General features: G+C 37.3%; 1 protein-coding gene across 1 annotated transcript in view; it reads left to right on the forward strand.

Moving 5' to 3' along the window:
• Positions 1-18,196, forward strand: part of LOC118240059 (calcium-activated potassium channel subunit alpha-1-like) — a 65,559-nt gene extending 47,363 nt beyond the window's left edge. Inside the window, exons 7-20 of the mRNA XM_081697675.1 lie at positions 558-633; positions 882-1,052; positions 2,165-2,256; positions 4,195-4,305; positions 4,682-4,787; positions 5,297-5,379; positions 5,490-5,559; positions 6,249-6,404; positions 6,941-7,050; positions 7,134-7,202; positions 7,616-7,702; positions 8,634-8,710; positions 9,822-9,970; positions 16,966-18,196. Of these exons, the coding sequence (XP_081553801.1) occupies positions 558-633; positions 882-1,052; positions 2,165-2,256; positions 4,195-4,305; positions 4,682-4,787; positions 5,297-5,379; positions 5,490-5,559; positions 6,249-6,404; positions 6,941-7,050; positions 7,134-7,202; positions 7,616-7,702; positions 8,634-8,710; positions 9,822-9,970; positions 16,966-17,187 (1,579 nt within the window). The 3' untranslated portion in view covers positions 17,188-18,196. The remainder of the gene's footprint in view (positions 1-557; positions 634-881; positions 1,053-2,164; positions 2,257-4,194; positions 4,306-4,681; positions 4,788-5,296; positions 5,380-5,489; positions 5,560-6,248; positions 6,405-6,940; positions 7,051-7,133; positions 7,203-7,615; positions 7,703-8,633; positions 8,711-9,821; positions 9,971-16,965) is intronic.
• Positions 18,197-20,124: the final 1,928 nt, after the last annotated feature.

Below are 20,124 nucleotides of genomic sequence, written 5' to 3' on the forward strand. Positions count from 1 at the left end.
TACATTTGGAAATTGGTGAATGTCTGGAATTACGCATATGTGTTTTATAAGTGTAATATTGTTGTGCTTGTCTGTCCCTTGTCCTTTCTTTCTTATGTATATAATTGAATCCTATTTTGAAGATTGTGTAGTAAACTTTTGTTGTATATAAATCTACAATGACAATAAAATATAAGGTTTTTTCAGCACTTGAACAGCTGATGAAGGACCGCTGACCTGTTTCTCTGGAAACCTTGTGTACTTCGCTGCAGTTTTGACTACTTATATGTACAGAACCAAGGGTTATATTTATGTATAGTAGGCCTGGTAAAAGCCCTAAAAATTGCTTGACAGCTGTGTTGAACTAAATGGAGAACCTTTTTAATCTAACTTTATAAGGATTTAGGAGTATACGCATCCCTCTGCATAAAGCACAATCCACCATTAATGTCCATGGAGACCTTACTTGCCAAGACACAAAACATGCTGTAAACATCTTTCAACTTTCTCTCTGTGAGATAAGGCACATGGATTTTTTGGGAGCATTCACTGATCTAACTGAATTTTGTTTTCTGCAGGGATTCTATAAAGTTGGTGAACTTGTGCTCAATCTTCATAAGCACATGGCTAACAGGGGCAGGCTTTATACACTTGGTAAGTTCATAATCCCAACATGTTAGTAAAGAGAAAATAGTGCAGCTAGTCAGCTTTTGCCAGTTTTTCAAAATTTCTACATTATCCCACTGTGAAACTCAAATACATATTGTGTACATACATGTGGTGGTGTGTAGTTGACCAATTATTTTTTTCTTGCACTATAAAACAAATATGTATATATAGGTGGCATGAAAATAACTCGGTGTATTTCATATAACATTCAAAGTGTTTATTTTATGTTCTAGGTGGAAAACTCAGGGGATCCTTGGAAAAACTTTGAAAATTCCCAGTCACTTAGCTACTGGGAATGTGTATATCTGCTCATGGTAACCATGTCCACAGTGGGATATGGCGATATTTATGCTAAAACAGACATTGGACGCCTTTTCATGGTGTTTTTCATCCTCAGTGGTTTGGTAAAACAACAAATTCAATAATTATTTTCTCCTCCTTGTCTTTAAGTCCCATGGTCACAGTAATCACATCCTTAGCCATTGTATGCTTGAATACAAGAGCTAGATGCAGATTCTACTTCATAAGATTCCAGCATCAATCCAAACTCATCCTACACAGTGCATACCTCTGAGAGCTTCCTCTTATGTTTTATGTGTGTTATGGTTCTTAGTAATAGCTCCTCAAAAATAATAAAAACATGTTTTATGTACTGTCATTATTATGCTTTTTATGTTAATTGGAACCATCTATTTATAGATTTGCTTTTTATTTCAGAATCAAATATGCAGTTATTCATGTCACACCCCTAGTTTTACTTTATTAAAGGTTGATGCAATAATAATGCAATGTTAGATTAGCTACTGAGACATCAGAATAGCTTACTACTAATGTTTTATGCTTATTATGCAGAAAATAAATCACAATACATATTACATATGAAACAAAATACATATAAAACAATATTAAAAGTAGCAGAAACTACTACGATTTGTATTTTCTAAGGCCATGTAGCTCAAATGCTATGTCCTAGCCCTCTATCTCAACAAGAATAGGGACACTGTACCCCTAGATGTAAATGTGGAAAACAGAGGGGTAAGGCTAAGTGTTAGGGGCAAAAAATTAAAATTGGACTGGACCTTTGTTTGGAATGGATAGATGAGTTTTTGTTTGCTTGTTTTGAATGGGTATAACTTTTGTGCAACTATGTCAAATCAGGCAGTGCTATCCACTAGTCATTTGTTTGTTGGATTAAACATGGCTCTTGAGGTGTACTGCTCCTGTGCATTATGCATTTCTCTACTTTAATTAAGATTCCCCCTAAAATACGTGGTTGCAATCATCATGCCATTAAAAAAATAGAAAGATAAGATTTTTGTCTGTTACTTTATACTTCTCTTTCTCCTGTTTTATAAATATCCTCTGTGGCTGAATCCTTCACAGACATCTCTTATCTGTTTTTAGTTTTTTTCCTTGGTCCTTAGTGCAGTAAATTAGAGAACATAAATATTGTGTGTGACTGTTCCCACACAAAATCCCACATGCATGCCTCTGTGTCTCTGTCTTGTGGATGTAGGCAATGTTTGCTCGCTACGTGCCAGAAATCGCTGCTATTATCTTAAATCGGCAGAAATATGGAGGGACTTATGACTTGGCCCCAGGAAAAAAGTAAGTCATGCTAACTAGACAATTTTTTCTAGTACACTAATGCAAGAAGTTGCTCAATGTCTTTGGCAAAGGTTGACTCTGAGATGCTGGATAGAGAACTCTGATTTTAGATCAAGAAAATAGCCTCCTCTCTCTGAACTCAGAGATTCCACTTTAGCATTTGGGAGCAGCATCACTCTGTGTCTGAGGGTCTTGGTGAAATGACACAAGTCATTCCATTGCTTATTGTGTAAGCCACCATCGGTTGCCAAGATGCATTTGATATGAAACCTGAGCTTATGTGTTTATCTGTGGCTATTAGCACTGTAAACTATGTCTAAAATGTTTGTATTTGCTTTTTTAGTGTTCTGTTGATAAAATTATGTTGTATGCTTTCCATTAAGATACAGCCAGGTGTAGAATTAGTGGTACCCTTGATAAGGATGAACAATGATATGGGGTCAAAATTCAATGTAGAAAATAATGCAAATACAGACTTTTATTGTAGTAAACTTATTGTAAATATAGGATCAGGAAGATGGTTATCAAAGCATTTCAGTTGCTTGGTTGGGGTCAAGCAGCAGTTTAAGTTTGTTCAAGCAACAATTGCATTTTTAATTTAAATATCATTAACGTCCATATAAGCTAACTCTGTTTAAATAGTATGTGGCATGTTTAATTTTAAAGTCAACACATGAGTTTACATGAGTTCACTGCAAGCACAAAGCCTTGTGGTGGTGTGTTATAAGATCCAAATTAGAACTGTATCCTGAACCAGTTGCTGGTACATGTAGATATCAGAACAGGGCTGCACAAAATGAGATGAAATGAGAGTGGCATGTTTGTACATTACATCCACCACAAAATATGGTGGTTAGCATTTTTGTAGTTTATTGTACTAATTTTCTTCTTAAATGGTCTTGACTATGCATTCCTTCTGTAAAACAAGTTCTATGTGTGACGATTGGCCACCCTCCTGGTGTCATGTTTTATGGTTTCCCTGCCGTGTCTTTGTTTTCCTTCCCTCCCTGTACCGCTCCTTAGTTTCGTTTTTGCCACCCCACAAAGACCTTCACAATAATAACACCTGGGAGAACAGAGATGTATATATGCAGATGGTGGCTAAGGGTAATGTGCGAATTATACAGTAACAGTTGGGGAAGCAACCTTTTCTACAGGATGTAACGGGAAACCAGTACAGCGCAGACATCTGCTTCAATGAACAAGTCTTACAATCCTTACAGTATCATGCTTGTTTAATGTAATGTGTTTTCAATATCATTTCTATGTCCTAATTCTAACAAGTTTCAACTTTTTTTTAGCACCAAAATAGTGCCTTTTCTTTTTCTCTTAATGTTGACTGTGAATGAAATTTGATTTTAGTTTAAGAAAGTAGCCATAGTCTTACATTTGAACTAATATAATAACTCATCTATAAACACACATGGATTAATATTGTTCAACCACCCACCCAGAGGAAACCCTTGAATTCCTGAGTGAAAGCAAAGGGGGTGCCTATTAGAAAAGTCTGAGTACCATTGTTGGCACCACCACTCAAATGATTGAGAAATTTGACAAATTCAAATTCAGTGCTATAGTAGGCCCCAAAACCAAGATTTTAAGATACGAGTTCAGATAATTATTTAACTGGATGGACCTCTGCTAACAAAACCAAGAAATGCAAGGTTGGGGATTGGGCTGTACTGAGAAGTCAGCATTTCATAATCAGAGGCCTCTCAATTGATCATTTAAATGAAATTAAGGGATTGTTTTATTTCAATGAAAGACACAGAATGAAATAATTTGAAATCATTTTAGTAAAATGTTTAGGACTGCATGTGCCCCTCCCCCTTTTATACACAGAACAGTCAATATTTGGAAATCTTTTGCAAAGCTGTGATAATGAGTGTTTATGATATATATACACAAACATGACTGTTAATGAATTTTGCCTCCTAGGCATATTGTTGTATGTGGTAACATTACTCTGGAAAGTGTTTCTAACTTCCTGAAAGACTTCCTACATGAGGACAGGGATGATGTCAATGTAGAAATTGTTTTTCTCCATCAGTAAGTACTGTGCAGAAGTGTAAAAGAAAATCACTGCAAGTGTAAAATGTGAAAAAACATAAATTGTGGCTACAATTTGATAACACCTTCTATTACAGCACAAGAGCTGTTGTGTTTGTTTTAAATTGTAAGGGTTGTAAATACTAAGCCTTTGCAGCATAAAACCACAACACACACACACAATTTAAATTTTGGGAAAAAAAAAACTTGCCAGCAGAGATTTGTTCTTCATATGTTACTACAGAGATTTGAAGAGGTGATTAAAGTCTTTGTCATTGTTGTGTCCACTGTGATTAGACATCAGCTACATTACTGTAATCGGACACATCTGCATTAATTTGTGTCCCTATTTGTAGTACTCTGTTGTGTGTTTCAGTATTGAACCTAATCTTGAGCTGGAAGCCTTATTCAAACGCCACTTCACTCAGGTGGTGTTCTTCCAGGGTTCTGTCCTAAATCCCTATGATCTTGCTCGAGTCAAGGTAAGGAAGTGTGCTTCTTGCAGAATAGATTTTACTCATATTCAGGTGTTAGAAATTGGAAATGCTTCAAAATTCCAAAGAAATGTATTGCATGTTTTAAGGTTTATTTTAAATCCTATAACCTGAAACTTCTAAAAGAAAGAAACTTGTAAAGTATATTTTTCTTCCAATTCATTGTCTCTCTTCCTAGTCCATTAGTAGGTCTTTGTGCATCTACAATACAGCCAGTATGTCTCCATGTTTATAAAGCCAATGAATGTTGATAAATGATGAACACTTACTGTAGATTTGTTCAAGGCTTTTGTGTGCTTAATCTAATTGTGTGATTAGACTATACAGTCTAATTTTGACAGTCATTTAGACATGTTACAGGCTAAAGGGAAAGAGCAACTCATTCAGCTCTTCCAGTAAGAACTCCTACACTTATGGGTATTTGGCCATAGGCAGCATTTGGAAGTCACCAGAAGCTACTTGACAAAATCTTCATGTCTCTTTGTGTACTGTTGTAGATTGAACTAGCAGATGCCTGTTTGATTATAGCTAATAAATACTCTCCAGACCCTGATGCAGAGGATGCATCCAATATCATGAGGTAAGAAATGTTTACCAATTTTAAATAATGTAGATTTGAATTGGTATTTGCGTGTCTCATTTATTAGCAGAAAATCTCCAACAAAGAGATTTCCATGTGTATTGCTCTAGAGTGATATCCATCAAGAACTACAATTCAAAAATACGTATTATCACCCAGATGCTACAGTATCACAATAAGGTGAGGATGTTGCATTACGAGGATGCTCTGATTAAGTTACAGCTAGAGCCTAAAACTCATCTCTTTGCCAGGCACAGTTTATTTTAGTCACCTTTTAGCCTTCAGCTATGCTCTGGACTATGGTTGGCTGGGTGTTTTGGATGGTGAGCCATTCTCAACCCATCAATGACCTTTTATGTATAAAATTGCTGTGGTCAGAAACTACCCAGTGATGAGTGGGATAGAGGATGGCTGACAAATTGTGCATGGTAACAGTCTGTAAATGGAGACCAACAAAACGCACCTGTAAGATAGGTGTACCCAATGATCTGATAGTAGAGCAATAATAGGTTTTAGGTAGGTGCTCGCAATGAATGTTTAACTTTCAAAGTTTCAGCCATAACATATTTATGACTGATTTTGTCAATCAAGGTTTAGATACTAAGACTATAATTAAACACAGTGCATGTGCATGTAAATGTGTGACTTTTAGGCTAACAGCCAATAACAGCATAAAACCTTTGGGGTTAAGCAGCTTGTGTTTCATCTGTGTGTCTGTGTGTGTGCGCCAATACATGGGTAGGAGCTGAAGTTCCTGTATGTGGACATGGTCATAGATGTTTGAGTGCATGATGTGTGCACATGTTTGCATATCTATGTGTGTGTGCCTGCATGTGTCTAGCCAGTGCTAAGTGCATCTCTGGTCCCAGGCTCACCTACTGAACATCCCCAGCTGGAACTGGAGGGAGGGTGATGATGCAATCTGCCTGGCTGAGCTGAAGCTGGGCTTTATTGCTCAGAGCTGCCTGGCCCAAGGCCTCTCTACCATGCTGGCCAACCTGTTCTCCATGAGGTCCTCCATGCAGGTATCTCCTCCTGAGGTCTGGCAAAATGATCCCCTTTGGGAGTGTTTTATGCTCACAGGATGTGCTGTGTGCTGAATTGGGTTTATGGCCATTGACATAGTCTAGGTCAGAACCAGTGACTGTAAGTGATATGTATAGTGGCTCCATTCATAGGTTCATCACATAGCTTTGGATCTGATGCTTTCAAAGTTTTTTTCTTTCTCATCTAAGGCATGATTGGAAAAAAGCCTGTATACTCAAATGAGCCCCACTTTAAATGACAAATTAAAGCAGTTTAATGTGGACATGTAAAATAGACCCATGTGTTTTTTAAAGATGCTGTATTTCTGTTTCTATAATGGATCTTATAGACCTACCACTGATGAGGCTTAAATGTTTAAAGCATGAATTGTTTTACTACCTTTAGTACACTTGAAGAATGCACAGTGCAACTGGATTAAATCAGATGGGCCTCTGTCATCACAATCTCAATAGTAAATTATGTGATATTAAACTGAGTGATAAATAACTTGAATATAAGATATGGTCTTTATCAGCTTGAAGAGGAGATATGGCAGAAGTATTATCTGGAAGGAGTATCTCAGGAAATGTACACAGATTACTTGTCTAGTTCATTCGTGGGTTTATCATTCCCTGAGGTTTGTGAGTAAGTATTCTATTCTATTCTGTTATACAGAACATCTAGACATCAAATTCCCTTTAGAAATGCTCACTGTTGTTTCCTTGCAGGCTGTGCTTTGTGAAACTAAATCTCTTGCTGATAGCCATTGAGTTCAAATCTGGTCAGAGAAGTGTGAAGTGAGTGAACTTGTTTTTTTTTAATGTGTGTGTGTGTGTGTGTGTATTCAGTATTTTAGTCTAGTTATATGATGTATAGTACATGTTTGCTTTCAGCTTGATCATGCCATGCTGTGAATATCAGCTGGAGTGGTGTGACTTGCTAAATTTCCTTTAATTTTTTACTGTGAAATGAAGTGTGAAGGATCTAGAAAGCTCTCCTTACCCACTATGCTGATTTTCTAGGATGATCCTGGGGAGGTAGTTGCTAATATTGGCAGTGGATGAAAATGCAAAGTACTAAAATGCTCATGTCAGTCAAATTTACACATATGCAAGACAAAAAGTAATCTAAATCCAGTCTTGGTTGGTTTCTTTACACTTCGTGCGCGCGTGTGTGTGTGTGTGTGTGTGTGTGTGTGTGTGTGTTGAAGTTTGATGATTAATCCAGGGAAAAATGTGAAGTTGCAAGAGAAAACACTGGGTATCTTCATTGCCAGTGATGCCAAAGAAGTGAAGAGGTACACACACACACACACACACACACACACACACACACACACACACACACACACACACACACACACACAGAGAATGGGGAAAAAGACACTAAAATAGTTAGTGGTACAAATGGTAGTTTATATAAAATGTTTAAAAAAAATTGACTATCCTAAAACTTTTTTGTTGGCTATTTCCACAGTATAGAATGCAAGGCTCATATCCATGGACATCTGGTATAAATGGACAAGTGGGGCTAACCCCTTGCTGTTTTCAACTAATAAAAACATAAGAAAAATCTATTATATTTTTGTCATCCACAATGTTTTATTTGCTGCTAGGAAATACCTTGAAGAAAATTATTTTAGACTTCTATGAACTTAATATTACCACCTAAATAAATAAGAAAAATACGAATTGGATTAAAGTGAGCTGACTTTATCTAGCCCCAAGCTGTAGATTCACATTGCCTATCGGGCAAGTATTTGTTGATGTATTAAACACAGTGGAATACTCCTTTGATTAGAAGAGAAAAAAGCTAAAATAAAAATCATATCATTCACATTTTTTGAGGAGTGTCCTATTATTTCTTCCTTTTGGGTAGATGCAGTAATGTAGATCAAATCAATAACTAGCTTAGAGTAATTTTTAGATCTGTCTGTAAAGCATCCTTGTGTCTGAGAAAGGCACTGTATATACTTAACTAATAATAATAATAATAATAAGACACATTAAAACACACCATGCACTTCAACATGACATCCTAAAACCCACACTATAGAATGCTAAATGTCTGTGTGCATGTGTGAATGTTATAAATGAATGTGTGCTCGAGTGATGGAGTGTTCACGGAACACTGCACTGCTTTGAGTTTGCTACCTTAAACAGGTGATTGGAAAATGAAGTGCACTGAGATGTTTCAGCAAAACGCTGATGTTATTTTCTTCTCCTTAGGGCCTCAGTGTACTGTAAGGCTTGCCATGATGACATCTCTGACCCCAAACTGGTCAAGAAGTGTGGATGCATGCAAAGTAAGTTTTCAAAAACAGCACCTGTTATAAAATGAGCACATGTCATCATAATTTATGGTAAAACCCTGCATGAGATGTGATTTCAATGTCTCCTGCCTTGTGGATGACAAGCTGTACAGACTCGGAGATCTTGGCATGCTGCTGTCTCTGGTTTATTTTGTACTTTGTGCCCTGTGTTGCCCTTCTCATGGCTTTCCACTGCACCACAGGAACTTTTACAAATGCAGATAAATCACTTTCTCAATTAGTTCCTCAAGCAGCTTGAAACCATTTGGGCTGCCTTGTATAAGAGCTGTGCTTTCTTCATTGTAATGCATGCTGGCATTATTATTCTTGTATTGTTTTTTGGTTTTTTTTTCCTTCTGTGAGGAGTAATTGGGTTTAGTGAAATCTAATTATTCCCAATGTGAGATAGTCATGTCTGTTTCAGAATTTTCTTTTAACAAATGACTTTTAAGGAAAAGAATGAATTTATTAACAGTTTTGACTTGTTACCCCCTTTCTGCTACCTTGGATTTTCATGTTATCATGTCTGAGTCACCTGCATTACTGCAATTTTTAATAAAGACCATGAAGTTCATTGTTACTCCAAGCATTTATTCAAAACTAACCACTAGAGGGCAACCAAGTACGCTTACTAGCGGACACCAAACTCCTTTAAAAACAAAACAGCAGCAGTTGAATCTGTGGCACTGCTGTCAGGCATATCCTCTATTTTACATATGCATGATGCATTAAGGCCTTGAAAACCTGTGCACCCATGAGCACGTTATACCTGTAAGAGAGAAAGCTGGCTGACAACTCCTGATGTTTGATCTTGACTACAAATAAGTCCTTACATTTTTCCTCCTGTGTTCCACCACATCTTCCATGTTGCTGAAGAATAAAACATGCATTTACTTTCATTATGTCTTACTGTTCTAGTAGTAATATTAAACCGAACTTGCATAATGTCATGCTAGGAAACTCATCAATCATTATGAAGGTGTGCCTCAGGGCCTAATACTAGACCTCTCCATAGATTGTTCTGCTATGCCATTTGGAGAAGTTAAGAAAATCCTACCCATTAACATGCTCCTCTCCCTCTCCACTCCTCCACTCTCAACTCCAGCTAAGAAGGCTGGCATTCGCCGGATGCGCCTGATGGGCTGTTTAGATTGCAACAAGGGGGAGCATGGCTGTTCATGTGTCTCCCGCAGTGTCCATACAAGCGTGGAGATGCCACCACATGCATTTCCCCTCTCTTCCACCTCTCTTCCTGTAAGTCTTCCATTGCCTCCTGCTTCACCTGCTCCTGTGCAGAGTATACGTGATGTGGCAACTGTGTGTCTGCTTTTTGACGCAGTTGTACTTGTCAGTGTCCTGTATCTGCCATGTGGCCGTGGGCTTTGGGCCACTTCTGCATGTTTTAACTGTGCTCTTGGTCAGACAGTCATTCAGATCATGACATATTAATGCCATATCATGACATAATAACCCTATCTTTTTCATCTTAGGAGATTAATACAAGTAATGCCATTCAAATGAAATCTAATAAGCTTTCAGAGTTGCAATTGAAAATCTATTCACATTGTACACATAAAATTCAGGACCATTTTGTAATTTTTAGCTTTTCATGATCTTTCTTGACCTGAGGCTTTCATATTATTTTATTTATCACCGGACCGCCTGTGTGGTTGCATTGCAGATTGCACATTTGCACATGTTTACATCAGTGGGTATGTATCCAGAGTTTCTGTCCAGCTGTGCATTGTACATATGGTATTAATTGCATGCAGGTCACAAGTCCACAAGTCCATTCATGTGAATGAGATTTGCCAGATAACAACAGACATAAATGTTGATTTTTGGGAGAGTGTTTGTAGGTATCGCCTGTTTTTTGGAGGTTTGTTTAAAACAGGGGTGAGTGGTCACCCAATCTTATGACATGCACAAACACATGGAAACATGATTTTTTCATGGGAATTTTTTTTGGCATCTGAGGCATGAGACCCTCTTTCCCCTAAACAGTACTCAATTATATGCCATCTGGCAAAAGTCTTTCTCATCATGTCTCTATGTGACACATACTAAACATCCTGGATGCAGTCATGTGTTTTTCAAATTGTGTACTCATTTTCAGAATGTTGGTTAGCATATGAGACAAAACCAGCTAGTTTTAAAAGGCTGTCTTTATTTCTAAAGATATGTTCCAACCCATTTAACTATTCTAATGATTAAATAACATGTCCTATATTACATAGAACCGCTTCTGACACAATTTCTATAACAAAATGATCAAATGCAAGTTAAAGTGGTTCCTGTGATATATATATATATGTTACAGTGGGGTTTTAACCTTCAAATAGCTACAATAGATGCCATGTGACCTCTTTGTCACAATAAGAACTAATGCTAATGAGCTACTCAATTAAACCCATACAATTGTTTTGAATCAAAATATTTTCTGATATTCAATTCAAATCATATTTAAACAAATGTAAGCATAAAAGTAATGTCAAATCAATTAAAATATGTTTTAGCATATCAGTACTTAAATCACTCCTTACTTTTAATAGGGATGCTTTACTTGGTAAATAAAACAAACAAGAATTTTACTCTCTTATGTTGAGCCTATTTCAACATCATTTTAATTGCTTGTAGTATGAATACCAAGAGCCAAGAGAGTCTTCAAGATGCACTCAATATCATCACTGGAGATGACAGTGAGTTTGAGGGATGTGAAGATAGGTCAGATGAAGACCCTGATTACACTCCTAGTAGCAAAGACATGGAGAGTGATGTGTCAAGATGTTAAGATGAGTCTGATGAATCAGATAGCAGTGAATCAGATTATTTAGATTATGTACTGCAACCATACATGAACCACAGACAGCAAAATACAACCATCCAAAGAAAAAAAAAAAACATTCAAAAGGACAGACTGTCACACCTCCAGACAAAGTTGTTTCTCCACTGGAGTACTTCAGAAGGTTCATAACAGCAGAATTGCTTCAGTTACTGGTCATTTTAACTCCAAATATACAGGATATTCAAAACGATGTCTGACATGGTACCAACTTGAACTGAAAACTCCAAACTGGCTGTGATGACATGCCATCATTTAAGACGAGACAGTAAGGCATTTCAAGTGGTGGGGCTGGGGCAATTGTAAGATGGAGACAGAAGTGGAGACATGGACTTCAAGGGAGTGGAGATTATGTTTGCAGAACAGGCCCAGGCTGCAGCAAGCTGTTATCAGTTTTGTGTGTGTGAGAGCTTCAGAGGCAGCAACAATGTCTTTGGTGGATTTCTTTGCAAATTATGGTAAATGCAAAAATTGCCAATTAGGGAAAAGTAGGAGATTTTCACTGTGGTAGAATTCTGAATTTTGTTGATAGTTTTTAAAAAATTGGCTGATATGTAAGTTGATTACTATAAAACATAAATGTAAAACTAATCTCAACCTAAATGAAACCATGATTAAGTCACCAACTGACCCGTGTTTTGTAATTCACTTATGGCATCTTGATAAATGTGAATAATGAATGTAATTGAAAAGAAAAATATATTTTTAGCATATATTTATTTTAATTTGTAAGACGTTTTTATCCAAAGCTGCTTAAAACAAAAAAACAAACTCATTCCTGATAAAACAACCAATTTCGATATAATTACAGTCGGACAGGGTTTCCAGTATAATCAATCAGACAGCCTACAAGGGCATGAAAGATATACAGACTCCGCTGCTAAGGATCAAGAACAGTGCTAGCAGTTATTAAGTTGCTACAGTGATGTCAAATCAAAAGGCTGAACAACTTGTATAGATGATCAGAATGTCATTAGCTAGTAATTCTGATGAATAAAAAATAGTGAGTTACTGGTCTGATTTGTCAGTTTTCTAGTAGCACAAGAAGGTTCAATCTAGGTATCTAGTAACCTAAATTGAAACATGGAAAAGTCTCTAAAGGCAAGATGAAAGAAAGGTTCAAATATTCTTTTTCAATTGCACTTAGAAGTAAGGAAAAACCATTTATTTTATGGTGGGATTGATGGAATTCTTTGTCTTCAAAACTATATTACCACTTTCAGATATGACCTGTGTGATGGGCTTAAAGGAACTTACTGTTTGTTTTTATAAGTCAACAATAAATGAGAATAAAAAAACTTGATGTCTGTCATTTTTATAACTCCACAATAAATTCAAATTTGTCAGACATCACCTGGTGATGTCATCTGGTGTCAATAGAGTGAGAAATGCCATACCACCTGTTGCTACTAAAAACAAAACCAGCAAGAATGAAAATTTTCACACTCCCACCAGAACAGCTGACAGTTCATTCTTCTAATTTATAAAGTGATATATGATGGCTATATATGCATCCTTATGTCAGGATTGGCCACCCTCCTAGTTTCCCTGTTTTCATAGTTTCCCTGTCGTGTCTGTTTTTCTTTACTCCTCGTTTCGTTTTCTCCACCCCTCGTCTGTTCCTTAATTCCAGTCCTTGTTTTGGTTTTGCCTGTTCATATGCTCACCTGTCTCTGGTTAGTGCTTGATTGTCTTGGTTATTTAAGTCCTATGTTTGGTTTCCAATGTTGTCAGTTATTTTGGTAAGACTGACTACACACATGACCAATGTCATTATCTCCATTATTGTCTTTGTTTGCTTAGTTTGTGTGTTACCTTGCCTTAGTGTTTTCCCTGTATCTCTGTTTTATTTGCCCCCCTTGTGTAGTTTCCCTCATTTATTAATGAACCTCTCTCACCTCATCCCTGCAAATATGTTGCAGAATAACTGACCACATGCAAAACCAAACAAAGGGCTTAAATAACCACGCCAAAGGAAAACAGACACGACAGGGAAACTATGAAAAAAGGGAAGCTAGGAGGGTGGCCAATCATGACACCTTGTGAAGAGATGTTCACATGTTCCATTCTTTGGCCTTTTCTTTTGCCTCTTTGTACTCAACTTCCACCTTACCTTTGAATGAATTTCAAGAATGCACTGTACTTTTCAATGATTTATGAGGATGTAAAATACCTACAAACTCCCTAAAACCAGCATCATCTACAATAATGAAGGGCTGTCACTTTAATTCATTTTCTATTTTAACTTGAAAGCTACAGACTAATATATAATTTGTGAATTTGATTAATATAAAGATTACCAGTAAACACAATAAAAAGTGGCTAACAATTTTTTTACAATAAATATGATTTAAACAATATGTAGAGGAATAATTATAATGAATAACAATAATGAACAAATAATGAAGAGAATAAGAAAACAATGTACAAATGATTAAATAATAGAAGCATACACCACAGTTTGAGGATTACACCAAGATAACCAGTCATTACTTGAGGTTATGACAAAATTTGAGGTCATAGTGAACATCACGTTAAACTTGCTAGGAATCTTGAGCAACAGGGGTCCTGGTTCCTGTCAGATGAGACAACTCAACCCTAACAAACCAAACGTTTTTAGCAGAATAATGTGTAATCTATATTCGCTACTCATTCTTAGGGATGATGGGGTGGTAGTGTTGCTGCCTTACCCTTGCTAAATACCTCTGCAAAGTCCTTATACTCCTCAGGTATAGAAAAGCTGTCTACTGATTTAGGGCTCTTCAATGAGATGAAGGTTACAATTAAATGAGGCCCAGTTCTGTAAACAAATTCAACCTAGACCTAATACTAGCTTTTTCCAAGGAGATTTGTGAATTATGATTCTGTAGCCTAAAACTATGGAGTTATAAGCAGTGAAGACTATAATCTATGAAAGGGTCTCCTCATGTGTAGCACTGTGGCAGGGTTTAATGGGAGACATGCAGTGCGTGACCATTGCTGAACCAATTGCCACCCAGGGAGTGCAGGTGACTTGGGATCTTAGAGATCTTCAGGCTTTTCAGAAGGTCCTCTGTGATGAAGTGGTTCCCAAGTTTGTCAAGAGATGGCTTTTTTGAGGTACAGTAGTGTGAAAGTGTTTGCCCCCTTCCTGATATCTTATTTTTTTGCATGTTTGTCACACTTAAATGTTTCAGTTCATCAAAGAAATTTAAATATTAGACAAAGACACAAGTAAGCACAATGCAGTTTTAAATGAAAGTTTTTATTATTAAGGGGGGAAAAAATCCAAACCCACATGGCTCTGTGTGAAAAAGTGATTGCCCCCTAAACCTAATAACTGGTTGGGCCAACCTTAGCAGCAACAACTGCAATCAAGCAATTGCAGTAACTGGCAATGAGTCTTTTACAGCACTGTGGGAGAATTTTGCCCCACTCATCTTTGCAGAATTGCTGTAATTCGGCCACATTGGAGGGTTTTCAAGCATGAACCACCTTTTTAAGGTCATGCCAAAGCATCTCAATCAGATTCAGGTGAGGACTTTTGACTAGGCCACTCCAAAGTCTTCATTTAGTTTTTATTAAGCCTTTCAGAGGTGGACTTACTGGTGTGTTTTTGGATCATTTTCCTGCTGCAGAACCCAAGTGCGCTTCAGCTTGAGGTCATGAACAGATGGCCGGACATTCTCCTTCAGGATTTTTTGGTAGACAGCAGAATTCATGGTTCTATTTACCACTGCAAGTCTTCCAGGTCCTGAAGCAGCAAAATAGCCCCAGACCATCACACTACCACCACCATATTTTACTGTTGGTATGATGTTCCTTTTCTGAAATGCTGTGTAACTTTTATGCCAGATGTAGTGGGACATACACCTTCCAAAAAGTTCAACTTTTGTCTCATCAGTGCACAGAGTATTTTCCCAAAAGTCTTGGGGATCATCAAGGTGTTTTCTGGCAAAACTGAGACGAGCCTTTGTGTTCTTTTTGCTCAGCAGTGGTTTTCGGCTTGGAACTCTGCCATACAGGCCATCCTTCTTATGGTGGAGTCATGAACACTGACCTTAACTGAGGCAAGTGAGGCCTGCAGTTCTTTGGATGTTGTTGTGGGGTCTTTTGTGACCTCTTGTATGAGTCGTCGCTGTGCTCTTGGGGTAATTTTGGTTGGTGGGTCACTCCTGGGATGGTTCACCACTGTTCCATGTTTTTGCCATTTGTGGATAATGGCTCTCACTGTGGTTGATTGGAGTCCCAAAGCTTTAGAAATGGCTTTATAACCTTTTCCAAACTGATAAATCTCAATTTCTTTGGCTCGCAGCATGCTGTCTAACTTTTGAGGATCTTTTGGTCTACTTCACTTTGTCAGGCAGGTCATATTTAAGTAAGTTCTTGATTAAGAACAAGTGTGGCAGTAATCAGATGTGGGTGTGGCTAGAGAAATTGAACTCAGCTTTCCAAAGATGTGATAAACCACAGTTAATTTATGTTTTAACAGGGGGGCAATCACTTTTTCACACAGGGCCATGCAGGTTTTGAATTTTTCCCCTTAATAATAAAAACCTTCATTTAAAAACTGCATTTTGTGTTACTTGTGTTATCTTTGTCTAATATTTAAATTTGTTTGATGATCTGAAACATTTAAGTGTGACAAACATGCAAAAAAAAAAAAGATATCAGGAAGGGGGCAAACACTTTTTCACACCACTGTAGATGTGATATCAAGCACATCTTTGGCAGGGAAACAGGAATTTTTCAGGCCACGTAATCCATTTCTATAAACACATTTTCCTGTTTTTCATATTTCAACCAAGATTTTCTCTGTTTTAAAGGCCTTATCCATTTCTTTTGCAGCTACTGTTCATAAAATATCCAATTTGTTTTCTCACCATCATAGTCTTGTAAATCTAACCTTGCAGAACTCTCAGCAGTTCTGAAATGGTGACAGATTTGTCCATATAGTTTTGGTCATAAACCTTTCTCAACCTTTTTAAATGTTGTAACAGTGTCACTGACTTTACCTTGCATCTTACCAATAAGTGGCTATTTTTCCTGACAGGAGCTTCTGTGTTTTCGACAGGCAGGTTATTGGTCTGTAGTTAAATGGTGTTTCGCCCTTGGAAACTTGGAGTCCTTCTGTTAGTCAGCCCAGATGGGAGGAGGTGGTTCATTTGTTCTGCTAGTTGACCAAGAAGAGATACATTTTTCTTTAGCTTGTAGGCATGGATCATATCAGGACCAAGGGCTGCCATGTTCTTTTTGTTTCTGACCCACTCTTGAACATCTGCTTTTGCAATATCAACTGTTTCTTGTTCTGGATTTTTTCATTTTTGGTGATCTGCTTCTGCTTTGAGATCTATTAACCACTGTGCACTATGTGTGTTATGTGATGCTTCATTCTCCCATTTGCTCTTCCTTTACTGTTATGTTTCAGGTCTTGAGGGATCCACAGTCAGGGTATACTTTGGCTGGTTCATTGGTGAAGAGGACATTTAACCTTTTGGCTGCTGCATCTTTTGTTTATCTCTGCAGTCTTGATGTCAGTGCTGTTAAACTTTGTTTAGCAGACGCTATAGCCTCACCTATGAGCCGCCCATTGTATTTCTTCTATAGCAAGACCCCATTGTTGAATTTGTGCCCTTCTGAAGCCCTGTAAACTTTATGACTTCCTTATGTGTTGACTTTTATCTTGGCCTCTATTTCCAAGGGGGAAGTGGGAGTGTCCTGTGTCTTGTATTGTATAGCCTAGTACAGTGGCATATACCAGTTTGTTGGTTTCAGTTATAGTGGTTGTTGTGCTTATTTCTGTATTCATATCTGCTAGCATACTGTCTGCTGATACCTTGCCACTAAGTCAGGGGAGTGTATAGTGATGGCTGGCAGTAGTTCGCTTAGCCCTGATAATATTCTGCATGTCCACAGCTGGACCACACATGTCCACGATACATTCTTTCTCAAATGGAGTAGATGTTTTCTCTGGGCATTGATATTTACTCTTTATTTAATTTCTCTCCAGTTGTGATGGTAGTCATCATTACACAGTGTTTGAGTGCTGGTTAATTAATTGCTTGTCTGTGAGTGTGGATGAAGATCCTCTCATCCATAGTTTCCTTATGCCCTTCATGTAGCCTTTTTGATTGGGTCATACTGCTGTAGTAGCATTCCATTAGATCCATGTTGTACAACATCAACAATCTATAGTTTGTTTCAGTAGCCTAACAAAATAGACATTTTGCAGCATTTTATCACATTCCAGATTCCTAGAGTAAAAATGACTGAAAGATATACATGTCATGGCCCCCTCCACGATTCCTCCCCCCAATCCCACTTTGCCTCTAGGCACATGGCTTTAATCTGTGTGTATCATTCTGGCTGTGTGTGTCTTTCTCCTCATTACTATGCCCCTCCCTTGTTAGTTGATCATTTGTTACACCTGTCCTCAGTTACCATCCTTGTTAATGTGTATATTTAAGGCCTTGCTTGTATTAGTCCTTTGTCTGTCTTTGATCCTGTGCATGTCTTGCACACTGTGCTTCTTGCCAGTCTGCCTGTCCTATTGAGTGCTACCTGTTTTACCATTTGTAGTGTCCTATTGTCTATTGCTGTTCATTGTGTTTGGTTTCAGTTTGTCTGCTTCAATAAATGTCTGTTTTTTGTACTATGGAGACCTGCCTCAGTATCCTGCCTCAATTTCACAATACACTGAGTATGTACAAAGTTGTTCTTTAAGAATATGGTGGTACAATCTAATAACAATTTGACTGGTTGATTTTATAGAGCTTCAAGATGTGATATATAGTAAACTGAATAGTGTTGTATTTTGAATACATTGGAAAGCTGCCTTCAAGGATATAGTAGAGTAAATTGATAATTTGTTTTTCTTATGCAATTTTAAAAATACTATAGTTAGCCAATTAGCCATTTGCACAATTTTGCTATATAATTTCTCTGCATTCTCATAGTAAATACATAAGGAATTATCATGAGTAGATAGGTAAGTAACCTTTATAAGTATAGTGGATTTAACTGAAAAGATATAGATTTTAACAAGGAAGCTTTGAATTTCCAACAAATATAACACTTTTATACTAGACGTGGGTAGTATAAAGACGTGGGTAGTACAAAATCTGTCCTCAAATAAAAGTACTGTTCTTTAAAAATAATATTACTCAAGTAGAAGTAAAAGTAGTCATTTAAATTATTACTTAAGTAAAAGTAAGAAAGCATCTGTAAAAAAGACTACTCAAGCAGCTAGTTTCTTCATCATAACTCATTTAATGACACCACAAATTTTTATGCTGAATTCATATCTAAGGCATTGTTTTTAAGTGAATTTTACATTAAGTATATATTACTTATTCATAAATGAGGCTTTTATTAAATTTAAAATATGTACAATGTTAAACATCTTTCTTCAGTGTCCAGTAATATTCTGCCAACATAGAGGGGCTCCACTTTGCTTGGTACCAATTTTCCATAGGTCTGCTATCCAAAACAATATGTGAGTATAGTTGGTTGTGAACTATTTGTACTATCTAAGTAGACAGCTAAAAGCACTTTGGTAGATCATATCTGCTAAATTCCATATAGTAAATGTAAATATAATGGAACAAAAAAGTCTAAGGTTAATAGAGAAATTCTGAAAACTCGTGTTTTTATGCTACTGGTGTCACAGTTGCCCCTTGTCATGATTAGTCTCTCCCGGGTTCCGTGTTTTTCCTGTCTTGTGTTTTTTTGTTCCGTTCCATGGTTTCGTTTTCTCCTCACCTCATTTGATTTTCCACACCTGTCCCCTATTTCTAGTTTTAAGTTCATGCATTTAAACCCTGCCTGGATCCCAGTGTTTGGGTGTTCATTGAATGGTTGCGTTTATGTGATTGTGAATGTGTTAATTTATACTCCGTGTATTCTAGCCTTTTGTGTTTCTTAGCTCTGAGTTTTCCCTAGTCTTTGTTATAGCCTGCTTCCCCTTTTGCCTCCATGTGTTTGTTTTGTTAATCATGTATCCCCATGCTCTCCGTGTTGGCTCTATGACCCTGGACTGCTTTAATGACTCTGATTCTGGATTTGCCCATAATAAATCTCCCTCCTCTCCACACATGCATCTGCCTCCTTACCGCTCAATGTTACACCCCTCCTATGGTATCATGGTTCCCATGGTGATGGCCTGCCATGTGGTCTTTTTTTTTTTTTTTTGGTTTCCTGTCTAGCCATGTGATTTCTGATTGATTTGGTTTTGTGCCCCAAATTAACCCCACCTCCCACCTGTGTCTCTTCCCTTCCCTATTTAATCAGTTCCAGGTGTTTCTTTTTTTGTCTTTGTTTTTCTTATATCTGGTCATTGATAGATGTGCTATGTTAAATGTTGGAAGTACTGTTAAGGATGTTAGAAGGATGTTAGACATTTCTTGTACAGAGCTTTCTCTTTGTGTTTACCCAGTTTTTTTGTATGGTGTTTAGCCTTCATGTTTTGTTGGCGATGTATTCCACTTCTGTTTCATTATCTGATTCCTCTGGATCTTTGACCTTGATCTGATTGCAATTCTGAATTTGCCCTAAATAAATATGCTCTTCTCTCCAAATGCATCCTGCC

Source organism: Electrophorus electricus, chromosome 15 (genome assembly GCF_041902795.1).
Source record: "Electrophorus electricus isolate QZ-2024a chromosome 15, ASM4190279v1, whole genome shotgun sequence".
Taxonomy (NCBI): domain Eukaryota; kingdom Metazoa; phylum Chordata; class Actinopteri; order Gymnotiformes; family Gymnotidae; genus Electrophorus; species Electrophorus electricus.